The sequence below is a fragment of the Podarcis tiliguerta genome (genome assembly GCF_965153285.1).
Source record: "Podarcis tiliguerta genome assembly, chromosome: 10".
Classification (NCBI taxonomy): Eukaryota; Metazoa; Chordata; class Lepidosauria; order Squamata; family Lacertidae; genus Podarcis; species Podarcis tiliguerta.
Genome location: NC_139543.1, coordinates 56,073,197 through 56,090,572, shown reverse-complemented (window position 1 = coordinate 56,090,572; position 17,376 = coordinate 56,073,197). Strand labels below are relative to the sequence as shown.

The window sequence follows — 17,376 nt, the reverse complement described above, 5'->3', positions numbered from 1 at the left end:
GCTCTGCGCATAAACATGATTGATGAGGTATGTTGCTACTGCTCCGCACAGCCTGCCAGCTTCTAGTTAATGGCTTTATGGCTGGACTTTGAACTGTTAAAGCCGTTTTGCCGGGAATAGGAAAATGGCTCCCAGGCTCAAGTTACTATGCTGGGGAAATCGAAAGTAACTTTTAAGTGCGCTTTTGGAATAAAGCAGGTGCAGCAGTGACGCAGCAAGATTTAAAGCAGCATATATGACGCTGAAGGCTAATGCCAGAGTAATGATGGCCCTTCAGGATGCTTGTGGGATTCCTAAGCTCAACAAGAAAAATTATGCCGACTGGGTTTTGTATGCAGAGGCAATTCTGCGGAAAGAGGGTTTGTTTGAGGTCATTACAGAAACCCCCCCAGCTCCAGTTACAGATGCATGGAAAGTTAAGGATTCCAAAGCACGGGGAACACTTACATTGATAGTATCCCCAGAAGAGCTCTGTCTATTGCGTGATAAGACCTCAGCCAGAGAAATTTGGGATTCTTTGAGAGAGGCTCACTTAAGGACAGAAGCTGGATCTACTATGTTTTACTTTAACAAGCTGCATAATATGGCTCTTGCTGAAAGTGGAGATGTGCGTTTACATCTGATGGAGATGCAAAATCTGAGACATGAGCTGCAACAGAGAGGACTCAACTTTCCAGAGGCTGTGTATTCTTTCATGATACTACAATCTTTGGGTTCAGGTTGGGAGTCTGTTGCAACCCAGATTGCTGTGCAGCCAACAGCTCAGCTAACAGTGGGCTTTGTTACTGCCGTGGTGTTAAATGAAGCAGATCGCCGGGGTGCTAGCTGCATGGGCAAGGGGGAGTCTTCACAGACGTCATCCCATAGTGCAGTGGAACCACCAGATGGCGCCAAAGCTTTGAAGGCAGTGAAATGCTACTCGTGTGGACGTCTAGGCCATATGAAGAGGGAATGCAGATATCCCAGGGCCAAGACAGAGCAGCGCAGCGAAAGCTCGTCGCGTGGAAAAGGCCGAGGCAAAGGCAAAGGTCCGGTGTCTAGGACAACGCAGCACAAGGCTATGGTTTCACGCTTCACTCCAAAGGTTGCAGAGGTCCAGAAGACGTCTAGATCTTTCTTCGTAGTTGATTCGGCGGCGACCCACCACATGTGCAACGATAAGAGACTTTTTGTGTCTTTTACACCGCAGGAAGGTGCGATTCACCAGGCGGATGACCACACTATTCCCAGTAAAGGCTACGGAACTGTTGTTCTTCACAGTTTGGACTTATCGATACAGAATGTCCTTTACGTGCCAGACGCCAAACATAATCTGCTCAGCGTTGGACAACTGAATGAGCGGAACATTGACGTTTCCTTCAAGAACAAGAAGTGCATCATCACAAAGAAAAATGACTATGAAATGCATGCTGAATATGTTGATCGTTTGTTTGTTTTGTATTATGATGATGTTGTGCAGGATGACACTTGTTGCATTGCAGGTTCTAACAAAAGTTTGCATGCAGGATGTATTCATGATTTTCATCGAAAATTTGGTCATTTGCATTTTGAGGCAGTATCTAAAATGCCTGCCTTGGTTGAAGGTATGACTATTAGACCCTGCAGGTACCACATGAAGTGCAAAGCATGCGCAGCAAACAAGGTGAAAATGGCTGCGAAAGGTAAGGTGTCTAGTAGGCAAGCTACGGAACCATACCAGATTATTCATGCTGATTTGGTTGGACCACTAGCGCCCTCTTTGGGTGGAAATAGGTACTTCATGGTTCTCATTGACGCATTTTCTAGATATATTTTTGTGTACAATCTCAAGCAGAAATCAGAGGCTTTTCCTAGGTTCAAGGAATTCTGTGCTTGGTTGGAAAATGTGCATGGTAAGAAGATAAAGACTCTTTTCAGTGATCGCGGGGGAGAATTCACTTCTCAGCAGTTTGAAGCTTTTCTGACTGAGAAAGGAATTCAACACGATTTGTCTAGTCCTCGCTCGCCATGGCAGAATGGACTTGCGGAACGGGCAAATCAGACATTGCTTCAAGGGTTAAAAACCTTGCTGCATGATGCCAATCTTCCAGAGAGTTATTGGGCCGAATCTCTCTCGTGTTTTGTTTACAGTTACAATCGCAGGTTATCTTCAGCGATTGGTTGTACCCCCTATGAGAAGATGTTTGGCAAGAAGCCATACATCAAACACATGAAAATTTTTGGTTCTGACATGTGGGTTCATTCACCACAAAATTCAAAGTTAGACAAGCGTGGATTGCATGGTATCTTTCTAGGTTATCAGAAAGGGTCTTACAGAATAATGATGACTGACTCTAAGACAATTAAGCTCACGAGAAGTGTTGAATACAATGCAAAGTGGGGGGAGAATGTGGGAATTTTCCAATGTTATCCTGATGACAGTGATGAGACTGAGGATAGTCAGAAGCAACCACAACAACCCACACCCACTGATGAAGGTTCTGAGTCTGAATCTGAAACTGAATCGGGTGATTCAGAGGATTTCAAGAGTGCGAAAGCCTCTATGCGACCCTCTGAAAGCTCTGATCAAGAATTGGAAGAACCATTGTTCACAATAGGTCGCTTTTCTCCTAAGAAGGAAGAGGAGAGTGTTGAAGACTTAAGGCTAATTCGTAGGTCACAGAGAGCCACAAAAGGCAAACCTCCAAAGAGATTTGCTGATGAATTTGCTACGATAGCAGTAACAGCTGTTAAAAGCTCCAAGAAGGTATTTGAACCTTCAAGTTTCCAAGAAATCCAGGGTTTGGATTCAAAGGAAGCTGAACCATGGTTAAATGCCATGAAGGCTGAGCTTGATTCCTTGGAAAGGAACAAAACATGGGAGCTAGTTCCAGTAGTTCCAGGAATGAAACTGCTTGGAAGCAAATGGGTCTTCAAAGCGAAGACTGATCAAAATGGCAAGATAGTCAGACACAAAGCCAGATTGGTAGCCAGAGGTTTTGCACAAGTACCAGGTGAAGACTATCACGAGACCTACTCACCCACAGTGAGGTATGAAAGCATTAGGCTTATGCTCAAGCTAGCTGCAGAGGAAAATCTACACATTAGTCACCATGATATTAATACAGCTTTTCTGTACGGATCTCTGGATGAATCACTTTATATGCTTCCACCTGATGGCGTACAGGTAAAACAGGGATTTGTTTGTGCTCTGAAGAAATCCCTTTATGGTCTCAAACAAAGTGCACGGTGTTGGCACACAAAACTCACTGAAGTATTGTTTTCTCTAGGTTTTCAGCAAGGGAAAGCTGATCCATGTGTATTTGTCAAAGAGGAGGGGCAAAAGAAACTGTACTGTTTGTTTTATGTTGATGATTTATTATTCTTTTGGAAAGATGTCGCAATGTACAATAACGCCCTAGCTCAACTGAAAGAGCACTTTGACATGAAAGATCTTGGTGAGGTAAACAACTACCTATCTCTGGAAATAGAAAGAGATCAAGATGGTAACATTCTAGTACACCAGTCACGGAAAATTGCTGATGTGTTAAGCAAACTAAACCTGATGGATGCTAACCCTGTAGACACACCGATGACAACAGGTTATCAGGTAGATGACACTGGAGAAGCATTTTCTGACTCTACACTGTACAGAAGTGTGCTAGGCAAGCTAAACTTCATTGCCAGATGTTCAAGACCAGACATTGCTGTTAGCTGTAATTTGCTAAGCAGACAAGTCAACAATCCTAGTGTCAAGGATTGGAAAGCTCTGAAACGCATAGCGCGGTATTTGAAAGGCACTATGCATTACAGACTAAGATTTAACAATCAGAAGTCTGGTGGTCTTGAGATATTTGCAGATGCAAGTTTTGGAAGTGACACTGAAGACAGGAAAAGTACGTCTGGAGTTTGCTACATGTACAATCAGGGTCTGTTTGATTGGTCATGCAAGAAGCAAACAACAGTTAGCTTAAGTACTTGTGAAGCTGAACTGAATGCACTGTCTTATTCACTTAAGGATTGTGAATGGTTGATACAATTGTGCAAAGATATGAAAATTCCTGTCAAATGTCCAATCCAGGTTTACCAGGACAACAAAGCATGTTTGGCTTTGCTGAAGTCTGAAGGTTGTAAGCAAAGCACGAAGCACTTGCAATTAAAATTGCAGCATGCTAGGGAATGTATTCAGAAGGGACTCGTAACGGTGTCCTATATGCCAGGTAATAAAATTCCTGCTGATGTATTATCCAAGATTGTATCAAGGGATCAACACTGTACCTATGTGCAGAAGTTGGGTTTGTACTGATATTGTACGAACACGCTACCCAGTGATGTTCACAGAAAGGGGGAGGATGTTGGTTTCTGTTTTCCTTCACTGTGCAGCGAAAGGGCTTGTCACGAGACAGGTGTTTACATTCCACAGTCTGTACTGTACTGTTGGAGTTTCTCACGGGAAAGGGAGACTGGATGTGACGTACACTGGTTTCCTGTTTTTCACTGTGTTGTTTCTCTCCAAGCTGTCGAGGAGAGAGGATGCTTTTCTGCTCCGGCAGAGGCAAGATGTCTTTCTGTAATATAACTGCTTTGAACTGTAAATAAAGCAACCAAGAGTATGCAGCACGTACTCCTCATCCTTCCGCTGGGCACGGAACTCTGCTTTAACCAACACGCGATACATTACTTCTTCCTTGTTTTGTACACAATGAGGTCATACAGAAGTCATGGCAAGCACCAATACTTAAGAGGTCTGCAAACAGAGGGGGTGGGGGACAGCTGAATTAAAGCACTAAATGCACAGAACTGACCAAGGAAGGAATAGATAAATGTTCCAGGTCAGTCTTAGAAGGCTCCTAGATTAGGATATTTTTAAAAGCATTCATAAGGACACAGAATTCCTTACCTGTGCCCTGCTAAGAGGTGGCTTTGAAGGAGGTGTCCCTGATTTGGCTGTTGCTGATGCCGTACTGCATGTTGTAGTAGTAACACAAGTGACTGGAGTGCCTGCTTGCCCAGGTGTGGCTACTGGAGTCGCAATAGGTAAGCCTGTTGGACCAAGAATCAAACTGGCTGGTGGTATACTGGTACTTGCAACAGGTGCCGCAGGTTTTGTGGGCGCAACAGCAGTGGTTGGCAAGCCAGGCATAACTGTAGTCTCCACCACCAGTGATGTCTCCAGGGATACCGATGGGTGAGCTGCTCCAACACCACCATGCTCACTGAAAAGGGACCGGAGCTTTTCTTCCAAGGTCTTTATGTCATCTATGCCGGGTGCTTTGGGTTGACTGTCAACATCCCCTTCCAGGCAGTGAGTATGAGGTTGATTGGCTAATGGAGCTGGTTGAGGCTGACTATGTATTAAAGTCTGCTGGACTGCAGGGACATTCGTTACTGGTTGTGCCAATGGCAGAATGCCAGGTAATACTGGGGTAGAGACAGCACCTGCTGCTGCACCTAAGCTAGATGAGGTAACTGTGGGTGGGATGGGTAGTGGCTGCGAGATAGAGCTAGATATGCTTGATGCTACTGCAGAAGATATAGGTACAGTAATAGGCGCGGGCAGTCCACCTCCGCTGACTTGCTGTGTTTTTTCCGGTGACTGTTCAGTTTTTGACCTTGGCTGCAGCACACTAACTACCACCATTTCAGCTAGGCTGGGTACAGAACCGCTGGTGTTCAGCTGAGAAGACTGCGAAACCACGCTCTGTGCCGAAGACACAGGGACCGAAGTTTGAGAAACGGCCGGGGCAGCACTACCAGCACCAACCTGTTGAGACGTTGCAGTTGGTGCCACAACTCCCGATATTGTAATGCTAGGCCTTGTCGTTCCAGCTTGTGGCAATGTTAAAGAAGCAGGGGTGCTAACACTAGGAACAATTTCCCCAACAGCAGAAGCCACCTGGGATGCAGTTGTGGACAAAGAAGAAGGTGCACTGACGCTGGAAGGCACTCCGCTAACTGACTGTGACTGCAACCCTGGTGGTGGAGAGCTGGAGCCTGGCAATTCTTCACCCGACGGAAGCCCTGCTGTCACTTTTTCTGTTGACTGAGTTGCTGGTAAAGAAACACCGGTGGTGGAAGGAACTGAGGCAGAAGGAGCGGGCACCGATGTTGGTGGCAGCCCCCCATTCATGCTTGAACTTAGGCATGGAAAAGGTGGCACAGCCTGGTTAAAAATTGGGGGTGCTGTGCTTGGTCCTTCTGTCGTTTGAGCATGCTTGAGCTCAGAGAAAGCTTGTTGCAGACTGAGTGAAGATGCGGAGTGAGAGAGATTCATTCCAGGGCCATGAGATGGAGAAGCAGCAACTGCAAGGAAGAGAGGTAAAGTCAGCTTCTCTGCAGAAACTTACTGGGTGGTAGTTAACGAAGTTTTACTCGGAGTAGGCCCACTGAAATCAATGGGCCTAACTTCGATTTCTGAAAGATATCAAAGGCCATAAGTACTTTCTATAGCAAGAGATTTTTGCACTGACTGCGTCTTCATTTTCTACCTAAAGGAAACTTGGGGGAAGGAGGAACATTGTGGCACAATTAGTTATTTTTCTGATTCCCCTGCTCCCACAGGTTTCAGCAACGGTGAACTACCACAAATTCAAGTCACTGAGGCTTATAAAGTACTGGAAACAAGCATATATATGCAGGATAGCTTATGGATGCAAGAGGCAGCTAGATACCCATTTATGACTAGGAATCCTAATTTTCTATTTCCAACAGTATAACTTTCACAGTACTGCACACTCAAATAGATGGCAACAGTTTATGCCATGCTAATAAAGAAAGAAGGTAGGTTTACTTTCATTTTACCTATATATTTTTACCACAAAGATGGGGAAACTGCAGCCCTTCAGGTGCAGCTGATCTACAACTCCCACCATCCTTGGCTCTGTTAGCTGGGGCTGATGGAAGTTGGTATCTAACAACAGCTGGAAGGCCAATGGTTCCCCATCTTTGATTTACAATATTTTCAAGCCACCCTACATTAAAGTCCTCAATGCAGCTCACAATAAACAATAAAACCATTCAAAATTCCAACATAAAAAATACAAGAGTCACATGAAATAAAAACATATTAAAGCTACAGCAAATGAAACCACCTGGATTTTTTGATTTTTTAAAAATGCATTTGCCTGGTGCTGACACCAAAGTGGTCACCAGGGAAGGACATTCTCTCCCCCATAGCCACTAGTTGCAGCTCATTTGGCTGGAGAAACTGAGAAGAGCCACTGAAGAAGAACCCAACACGCAGGTAGGCACACATGGAGACAGACATGCCTTTAGAAACAAATAATAAGTTCATTATTGATACAAGCCCTGTAAAACTGTTTCCTTGAAATCCACACATTCTGTTAGTGGTAAGAGCAGGCTGTGTTGGGAACGGTGATTAACTCACCTATATCAAGCAGCTCACTTTCTGATGGGATAGAAGTGAAAAATCTCTGTTCTCGTAACCTACTTTCAGGTACAGGGCTGACAATAAACCGTCTTCCAGCAGAATGGACAACCTGCGTCAATGAGTTAGGAGGAACACCTAAAGTAACAGAGAAAAATGTAGGATTACAGTTGTGCAATTTCCTACTGAGCTATGTACAATCTACCACATGGTACTAAATCATGCCGTGACTGTCTTATACTACACCTGGGATACAAACCAGCAATAGAAGATTGTTAAGAGAATTCAATAGCCCTTACCTATTCTTTGTGGCATAGAAGACACAGGATCTGGCTGTTTGAAGTCTCCATCCAATTTCTGCAACAAATGAAATGATTATTTTTCTGCATAATTCCAGCATTCGACCACTAAATACACTGATGGCCATGTCTGGGTGAAATGGTAAATTCTGGTTTAGTTCTAGGTAAACCTCCTATGGGGCTTGTGTACTCCCTTCCACTTACACGGCCAAGGAGGAGTTGTTTCATGGCTTTCATAATTTCTTTATCATTAAGACTTTAGCTCAAGTTGATAGATAACTTTTGCCAAGACTGCTTGTTGGAAGAACAGTAGAAAGACGCATAGACCTTGTGGCAGAAGGCATGAGTGCAGACAGTAAGATAAACCCTTACCTGGTTATGCATACTGTCCATGCTCTGGTCACCTTCTGGTTCCCCACTTGCATCCTCGCTGAGCATTTCATCTGCCTTTTCTATGATGTCACGCACCTGCTCTACAAATGAATCCCTCTCCATTGCCAAGATGAATTCATTTTGCACCTGCATAAAATTTGGAATTGTGGTAAGAACAGACATGTCACCTTCCACTCATCTGAGCAAGTAACAGCAGCAGTTCAGGCGGAAGCACCAAAAGGAAAACTATGCAGCACTATGGCAGTTACAGATGCTGCACTTTCTCTCCTATCCTAAAAAGGAAAACTGGCCTTCCAATCTACAAGTACTAGTTTGAACACTTTTTGTAAATCACTTGGAGGCCTCCCTCCCTCTCTCTCTCTCTCTCTCTCTCTCTCCAATCAAGCAGTGTATAAATTTTATGAAATAAAAAAATAAACTGGTGAGACAGCGAACTCAACCATGCCCAGCTTTTGTCACAGAGACACTCGCCACATATGATGCTTTCTGTCTTCTGAAATAGTGACCGCATCTTTTGCAGTGATAACAAGAGGGAGGGGATGACCAATCTAAACAGAGGATGAGCAGCTATATTCTCAGTAATCATGGAGTTTACTGGGGGCCTTCCATGATGTTACTTGGCAGACTAAATACTTTGTATATCATTTCCCAAACATTACAGTTGTTATGGAAACAAATATTAGAGGTATGATTTCCCCCCAAAATAAAAATACTGTATGCATTCTGCTTTTGGGCTAGCCAGTTGCTGCTTCTGGATCATGGCCCTTGAGTGCAGAACAGCTGGACAATTGTTTGCTTGAAGAAATGATAGTTCTGAGAAAGAAGTTGATTCATGTTGATTCAACTGTTTGATTTAAGCAAGTACTGGCCTACACGCAGCAACTTCAGACATTTGTTAACCAGCAAAGTGTGGAAAGCTTAGCAGACAAATTACAAGAAAACTGTGCTAAAAACAAGCACTTGGAGAAAGCAAATTCAGTAGCAATTAAATATTTGGTACTGAAGCTAATATTTGAACACAGAATTAAGCTTCCATCTGAACTGCTTACCATGATAGAGGCTATTTCCTCTGGATTGTCACCGTCCAAGTCGAATTTGAAAGTAACCATTTTTCTATTGTGCGTTTCTAACTGGCATTCCACAACACGGTCTCCTTTATTTGAAACCTGGAACACACAATTCTGTTATTCAAGATGAGAAGTAAACAGAATGGAAGAGAATGATAAGCTGTAGATGGGCTGGGAGCAATATAGAGAGGCAGGAAAATACACAGATGAAATTATCAAGAACCACCAGGGGTTTTCCCACAGCCATAAAGGGACTGAACAAGGCATTCAGGGTCATGGGGGGTTGAATTCAGTCTTCTCCCATAAAAGTGAAATTCCATATATTACAAGGGAACAGAATTGTCTGATTCACACATAACATGAAGCCATGGTTTATTAAACACAGGCCAGTAGTATACTTATGGTGCATTTAGTGCCAGCAAACCATGATTTGTTACTGACTTGCAAACCTTGGTTTCTTTTAAATATGGCTTTGTGTTATGTGTGAACTAACCACCTTCCTTGACCATGATTTGTCTGGCCCCTCCACCCCAGAAGCTCACCAAGCTAGAAAGATATGAGAGCAGCTGGAAGGAGGTGAACTTGGGGAAAATAAGCAATGGTTTGATTGTCTATGTGACAGCTCGTAGTTTGTTAAATGAACCAAGGCTTAGCGCTGTGTGAATAAGGCCATTCTCTCTCTCTCCCCCCCCCCCTACATACACAATCTTAAAATATGGTGGAAGCTTGATGGGGACACGGTAGTTACACAACTCAATATATGCCAGCTTAAGCAAAACAAACAAACACACAGACACACAATAGTATAACCCAATGTTAGAATTTAGGACAGAAAAAGCAGCACAGGAGAACAATTTGTCAAGAGGTTAGAACAGTGACTGAATTCAGATATAATGAGGAAACCTTGGTTTGTTGTTATGAAGAGGGGCAGAGACAAAGCCTTGGCTCATACACTCCCTCCTCCCCTGCCTCTGCATGCAAAGTGAGATATGAAGCTTTAGATTCTACTCAATAGCAAACCAAAGCTTACCTACAAACCTGGATCAAACTATACTTTATAATGTTGGTTTGAGCAAATCATAGTTTGCTGTTAACTAAAAAGCAACATTTCTAATCTCCTCCTATTGCATGCAGGACAATGGGAGGGGAGAGCACATAAGGCCAAGATTTTTGCCTACTCTAATAAACAAAGTTAGTTGAAACTATGATTGAGTGTTATGTCTGAACCACCCTACTATGCACTAAAACAGATGTGTTAAAACACAGTGGACTGATTCAGATGTAACACTAAACCATAGTTTAGCACTATACAGTGCAGTATCACCAAAAGAAACTCACATTAAGAATTCTCAGTTTGGGACGTGTAGTCTTCTCATGCCGAGAGCGGCTGCGCACTGACTTCCGATAATGCCGTTTCGTAGTCCTCCCTTCATGTCTACCACTAGATGTTGGAACACTTTCATTGCAGTCACTTAAGCCTGAAGCAACATCTGAATGTGCACTACAGAAAAACAAGTAGGAAAAAAATCAGCCATTTTTTACCTGTAATCCCGCCCCCCTTCTAGTATCACTCTCAGCAAATCAAGCAATGTAAGTAAACAGCTCTTTAGAAAATTCTACCACTACATGCTGATAAAATGATTAAATCTGCACCAGTGAAATGAGGCTCAAATGTGTTTTTTTATTAGTCATTAAATGCCTCTCTTGTATATTTCATCAGGAATTTCCAAACTGTGGCTTGTGGATCACTAGTAGTCTGTGGTCTTCATTCAGGTGATCCACAGCATGTTTGTGGATTTGTGGTTGAACAGGGGAAACAGTACTTTTCATTGCCTTAAATATTCATAATGTATTGATTATTAATTGTATGTTCATTGCTTCTTTTATTTCTTATATTTTATATTAGTTTTAATTCCATAGACTCAGAACATAACCTCGCAAAAATGGAGGGTTGCCTTACAATAACATACAATAGATAAGAAATACAAAAAGCAATTAAATGCAATTTAAAAAAACATACAGCATCTAGCACAGCACATTACAATTGCTATAACAAGCATAAAAATAATTAAGTAGTTCACCAAGACCCTCACCAATTTTCAAGTGGTCCGTGGGGGGGGGGGAGTTTGGGAATCACTATGCTACATACTTTAAGAGTTGCCTTTTGAGTCACTCACAGGAAAGACATAGCTCATTTTTAATAGGGTGCTACAACAGGTAAGGTATAGTTAAGTTAGGACATTATGAGCCTGGTACAACTAGTGTCTGAGCAGCCCTGCTGTAATTCAGGAAAGGAGTAATCAGCTACCATTAGAGATGGGTAACCCGTGACCCTCCAGAGGTCTCATCAGCCTCAGCCAGCATGGCTGATTGTCAGGGATGATGGAACTGGAGTCAAACAAGATCAATGCCCCAGCTTAGATGTTGAGGGCAGATGTTAAGAGTTCACATGCGAAGAGTCCGCCCAAATCAGAAACAGATTAACAGAAGCACCATGTCTGTAACGATAAATATCCAAGTTGAAATGCAATAATTTACTATTTACCTATCTATTGAGGAAACCAATGGGGTTGATTGCGAAGGCTGCTGCTGCTGCACTGGTGGTTGAGTCTCTGCAGGTGCTGTTTGAGTAACTCCAGAAGTACTCTGCAAAAGATAAAACATTCCCTTCACGCATCTTGTTAAAGAGCTCTTTTTCCAGCCCCATCACAGTCCATCCATCTAGGTAACTAGAAGCTGGAAAGCACACTGTTCTCTCTAGAACATCTTAAAGCATCTAAACATTTCAAATTTTTAACCCCAAATGAGGTTTTCGTGCAAATTTGAAACAAGTTGCCTGGTGAAAGTCAACCATTTTATTCACTACATGATGGTGGCACTACAGCTTGCCATGCAACCAGAAATCTTACTAGCAGAATGTGCAACAGAGAAGCCAATGCAGAGTGCAAAGTCCATTCAAATCTCCCCCAGCTACAGCAAGGCTGCAGGGAACACGTTTGAGGAGAGATTTTTTTCCAGTGACTATTGAGTATAGCATGTCTTCAATACAACGATTGGCATTACTAGCCAGAAGAGAAGTGCTAGCAAGTGTTTTGCATCTTGGGAGGCCCACTCACTTCCCAACAGCATAGCCAGGGGCAACAAGGTCTCCACATTGGCATCACATTCTGCTGTAAGAGAAATTCATTTTGACGATTAGCATAGGATTTTTCAGCTTGCTACCCCAAATGGAAGTGAATTCAAAATTCATGCCCTGAAACTCAGTTTTTAGAATGCACACACACAGCAACATGCACAGTCCATTTACCTCTAATGCTGTCTGCTGGGAAGCTGAAGATGAGACCTGCTGTGCTAAACAGGAAGCAGGCTGTGGCACTTGAACCTGTCCGCCTAGACTGCCCAAAGAAACTAAAACATTCTGCTCCACATAAGGCTGTACCATTGCAGCAAGATAGCCTGGCTGAGCCAGTACATCTGTGGGTAAGGGAGGGGATAGTACTGCAGAAGGGAGGCAAGCAGAGGCCACAGAAGAAGCAATGTTTGAGTCTCCAGTATATTGTGCTGGTAGCCGAGGTGGGAAGCCCTGCGATAAACGAGGAAGCCAAGTTATTGTAATTTAGGGGAATTCAGGGGAAAACAGTATGAAACAGATAGGAAGGGGGGGAAAGCAAGGCAAGCTGCATAGGATTTTTAACTCCCTCCTGCCACGAACTCCTTAGATTTGTTGCAAAACTTCCAGGGTACCTTATTTTAAAAAGGAACAAAGCCTACTGCCTTGGGGTCAATCTTAAATCCCAAGCCATCATGCACTCTGGAACAGCAGTGCACCACACAACTAAAGGGACCTTAAAGCAACCTGTGTACTAAAAAGGTCCTCCCCGTCCTTTTAATTACAAATGCTCCATCAAGTTACCACGTCTGCAAAGAAGCTGTCAGATGACTGGGCCCCAGTCAAGTCAGAGCAACAGGGCTCCACCTCTTCTAATGCCTGCTTGCCAGTCTCTTTCCAGAGACAAAAAGAGAGGTTTCACTTGTTATTTATTTTTGTTGTGCTGTCTACTGAAGACAAGTTCAACATGTTTCCCTAAAATTGGAGCATGGGAAATCTGTTTGCTTGCCATGTGTATATCATGGTGCTTCCGTATCTTTCACAATTTAAGTCTTGTTAAGCTTTTTATGCTGTGCTCCAGCTGACAGTCAAAATTGCCTGGCCAGCACTCCAGCAAATTATCACTGCAGCCTGGCAATCTCATAGCTTGAATCTATTAACTGAGATGAAACTCCTGATTTGCTAGATGTCCTCATCACACGCAAACATAAGGTAGTAGCGGAATGGAGAACCTGTAGCTTCCAAATGTTGCTTGACTGCAACTCCCGTATCTCATTGGCCCTGCTGGCTGGGGCTGATGCAGTCCAACAACTTCAGGAGAGCTGCAGGCTCCTCACCCTGCACTGGTATTTGAGTGGGGAAACTGTGGCCCTTCAGTGATCTGACAGTCATTTACATGTCAGTCAACATTACTATTCCAGCTCAGCTGGTTAGAGTGTGGTATTGATAATACCAAGGTTGCAGGTTCAACCCCATATGAGACACCTGCATATTCCTGCATTGCAGGGGGTTGGACTAGATGAGCCTCAGGGTGCCTTCCAATTCTATAATTCTACGATTCATTCCTCAGTAAAACTACCAATGCAAAAACATAATACAATTACTAATAAAATTTGGTTTGAAATCAGGACTGTCCCTTGTATCCTGAAAAGCCATTTGGCCTCTCCTTCCGAAGACTGCAAGTAACTTTTCAGGACATCTTAGCGGACTCTGAAGCACCAGAGGAGCAGAAGAGAGGGACTCTTTCTTGACTGCCACAATACCTGGTACACAGCATCTGTAGGTGGAAGTGGTACTTCAGCAGTTTGTCCAAGTGTGGCTGGCAATCCCATGGGCTGAACAGATGGCTGTAGAAGCTGTGGGAGAACCTGGCCAGACAGCTGCGCCACGGGCTGCAGAAGAGTTGGAAGCTGGCTAGGGACAACAGTTGAACCCACAGGAATAGCAGCTGCTGCAGCAGATGTAGCCAAAGTGAGCAATGGCTGGCTAACACCAGATGCCATGGAGATGGGCAGAGTTGGGAAACCAGGCTGAGCCACTGACACATGAGGTGTTGCTATGGGCATCTGAGAAACTGAGAACTGTGGATGAAGGGGAGTCTGTAAGGGCGGGCCCATAGGGAGAAAATGAGAGCCAATGGGCATGACAGGGGCAACTGAAGGCTGAGGAAGGGAAGGCACTGCCATAGGTAACTGTGTTTCACCTTGGATGATCGGCACTGGCTGGGAAACAGGAAGCTGGGGAGGTAAAGAAAAAGATAGACCTTTAAGGAGAAAGGTTGCAGGAAGCAGGCTTTTAATTGCATTAGTCCAAGAAAAGGGGAGAAATGTTTACACCACACTTAACAGGAGCAGGGAAGGAATATATTTGACAGAGTGGCTGGGAGGGTTACTGCCAATTAGCAATTTTTGGTGCCCTTTTTTGATGCATATCTTTAACATTTTGGAGAAATTATCCTTGTTATTGAAGGAGAATTTCAGGATGGAGAAACAAGGTCAAGACACCCAGCCAGATGGGTGGGGTATTAATAATAATAATAATAATAATAATAATGCTAGTAGTAGTAGTAATATATTATTATTATTATTATTATTATTATTATTATTATTATTATTATTATTATTATTATTGCATGGCATCAGTTTATATAGAACACACCTCTAATAACCCCTCATATGAGGTCAGGGGGGAATAAAAGCCACTCAGCCAACATATAGAGATACTCTTGTTAGTGCCAAAAAGCAGAGCAAGAAATGCAACAGGAATTTTTTCAGGAAACTTAAGCAAAATTGCCACAAAATTTTAGTATTTTGGGATTCAAAAGTATATACATCTACAGGACCAATCTGGAGTCAGCAAAAAGCCTCTAGGGCAAAGAGTGAAGGAGGGAGATGTGGAGAAAAAAGGAGACTCATCTTGAAGAGCACTCAGTGTCGGGATACTGAGCCACTGACCCCCTACACTGATTTTAAAACACCAAAAACTATGCACACACACATGCACTCTCAAACAACACACAGGTTTTTCTAACTTTTTCAAAATCAGGCATTGCATTTTAGACCATGACAAAAGTTGATGGGTTAAGTCTTCCCATTTAATACACTTGTTTTCCTTATCCTAATACTTTCATCGTACTCTTCCAGACAACGCATTTCCAACTAGATATATATATTTATATATATCCTGTTTTGTCACATAAATGAAGGGGGCTTAGCTGCAAATAATTCAGGTAGTCCAGACAGAAGCCCTCCAGGAGCCAGCAAATTTTAGTTTACCTGTGTCCCAGCTGCTACCTGAGGCACAGACATTATTTGTGCTTGCTGTGTAACTGGCTGCGATGGAGCAGCTCCACTGGAAACTGAAGGCTGCTGAACTTGGTATTGCCCAGTCTGTTGTGAAGAGGCTGAAGGCTGGGTGCTCTGTCGTAGAAGAAAAAACAACAGCAGATTATTTACACTGGACAAAAACACCTTTTATCTGGAAATATTTTGCAGCAGTTGATCTTGTCTTGGGTACATCTGAATTCCTGCTGTGTATGTGTGTATTCTAATGATAATATTTTGTTTTCAGATGTTCAACAGTACTGAAGTAGAGTTAGCACAAACTTCCGGAGAAACAACTGAAAATAAGCACAGCCTACTTAAAGGTCAAGGGACGTGGGTGGTGCTGTGGGTTAAACCACAGAGCCTAGGACTTGCTAATCAGAAGGTCGGCGGTTCGAATCCCGCAACGGGGTGAACTCCCGTTGCTTGGTCCCTGCTCCTGCCAACCTAGCAGTTCGAAAGCACATCAAGTGCAAGTAGATAAATAGGTACCGCTCCAGCGGGAAGGCAAACAGCGTTTCCGTGCACTGCTCTGGTTCACCAGAAGAAGCTTAGTCATGCTGGGCCCATGACCTGGAAGCTTACGCCGGCTGCCTCGGCCAATAAAGCGAGATGAGCGCCGCAACCCCAGAGGTGGCCATGACTGAACCTAATGGTCAGGGGTCCCTTTACCTTTACCTTTACTTAAAGGTCGGGGGGTGGGGAGGTGACACTATACAAGCATGTGCATGGTGGGAAGGGAATCAACAACTAGCACTCAGACAAAAGTGAAGTTCAGCCTTTCATTGGAACTTGGCTTAAAAAAATAGGAAGCTCAAACAAGAAAACTGTGATTTAAGGCCTTCTGGAAACCCAAACCAAACATGTCTTGCAATCTAAGTTCATAGGGAGATCTTGAAACACCATTTCCCAGTTCAAATAACACAGTAAACAGTGTGTTCTGAAGCCAGACATAGGAAGAACTAATAATAATAATAATAATAATAATAATAATAATAATAATAATGTACCCTGCCCATCTAACTGGGTTGCCCCAGCTACTCTGGACTCTGGGTGGCTTCCAACAGAATATGGAACACCACACAATAAAAGCTTCCTGATACAGGGCTGCCTTCATGTGTCTATGAAAGGTCGTATAATTATTTATCCCTTTGACATATGATGGGAGGATGTTCCACAGGATGGGTGCCACTACCAAGAAGAACTCACTTCTCGCAATGAGGGAGCAGCTAGAAGGCCCTCAGAGCTTAGAGGAGATACTGCTCAAGTTCATTGCTTGTTTTTACTCTTTGAAATCATAGTTCACTGGAACCATGAACATTCTATCTATACTTTGCCAAATACTAATACTAGAAAAGTTAGCATGCAGAGCAAAGCTTTTTGAGAAAAGTTACATAGGAACACCACATGAAATTGTCTCATGCAAGATGAAAGCTAACTGTAAAATGGGACTGATTTCTACAGTTAATTATTTTCAACACATTAACAAACCTTTACCAAATATTATTTTGGGCACATTTCTGGGGAAAACATACAGAATAAATCAAGCTAAGTCAAAGGAATGATGATCACCTATAACTTGTAAGCAGAAAAGTAAAATTTTAAAAATACAAATCTTAAACAAATTCCACAGCAAATCCTCAAAGAAATCAGAAGAAAATGTACAAAATTCACTTAGTATATGTTAACTTAACCATGACCCACCTTTCCTACCTAGAAACAAGGTAGCTGACTTCTTGTCCTCTAGATGTTGTTGAACTACAACTCCCATCTTCTCTGACCATTGCCTGCATTTGCTCATGGTGATGGGAGCTGGAGTCCAGCATCAACTGGAGAGCCA

At 43.2% G+C, this 17,376-nt stretch overlaps 1 protein-coding gene across 1 annotated transcript in view; it reads right to left on the bottom strand.

Annotated features, from left to right (window-relative positions):
- Positions 1 to 17,376, bottom strand: part of WNK1 (WNK lysine deficient protein kinase 1) — a 118,294-nt gene that overhangs the window by 23,803 nt on the left and 77,115 nt on the right. Inside the window, 10 exon segments of the mRNA XM_083401607.1 lie at positions 4,859 to 6,261; positions 7,346 to 7,483; positions 7,645 to 7,702; positions 8,017 to 8,163; positions 9,087 to 9,203; positions 10,443 to 10,605; positions 11,650 to 11,750; positions 12,412 to 12,687; positions 13,977 to 14,450; positions 15,489 to 15,632. Of these exon segments, the coding sequence (XP_083257733.1) occupies positions 4,859 to 6,261; positions 7,346 to 7,483; positions 7,645 to 7,702; positions 8,017 to 8,163; positions 9,087 to 9,203; positions 10,443 to 10,605; positions 11,650 to 11,750; positions 12,412 to 12,687; positions 13,977 to 14,450; positions 15,489 to 15,632 (3,021 nt within the window).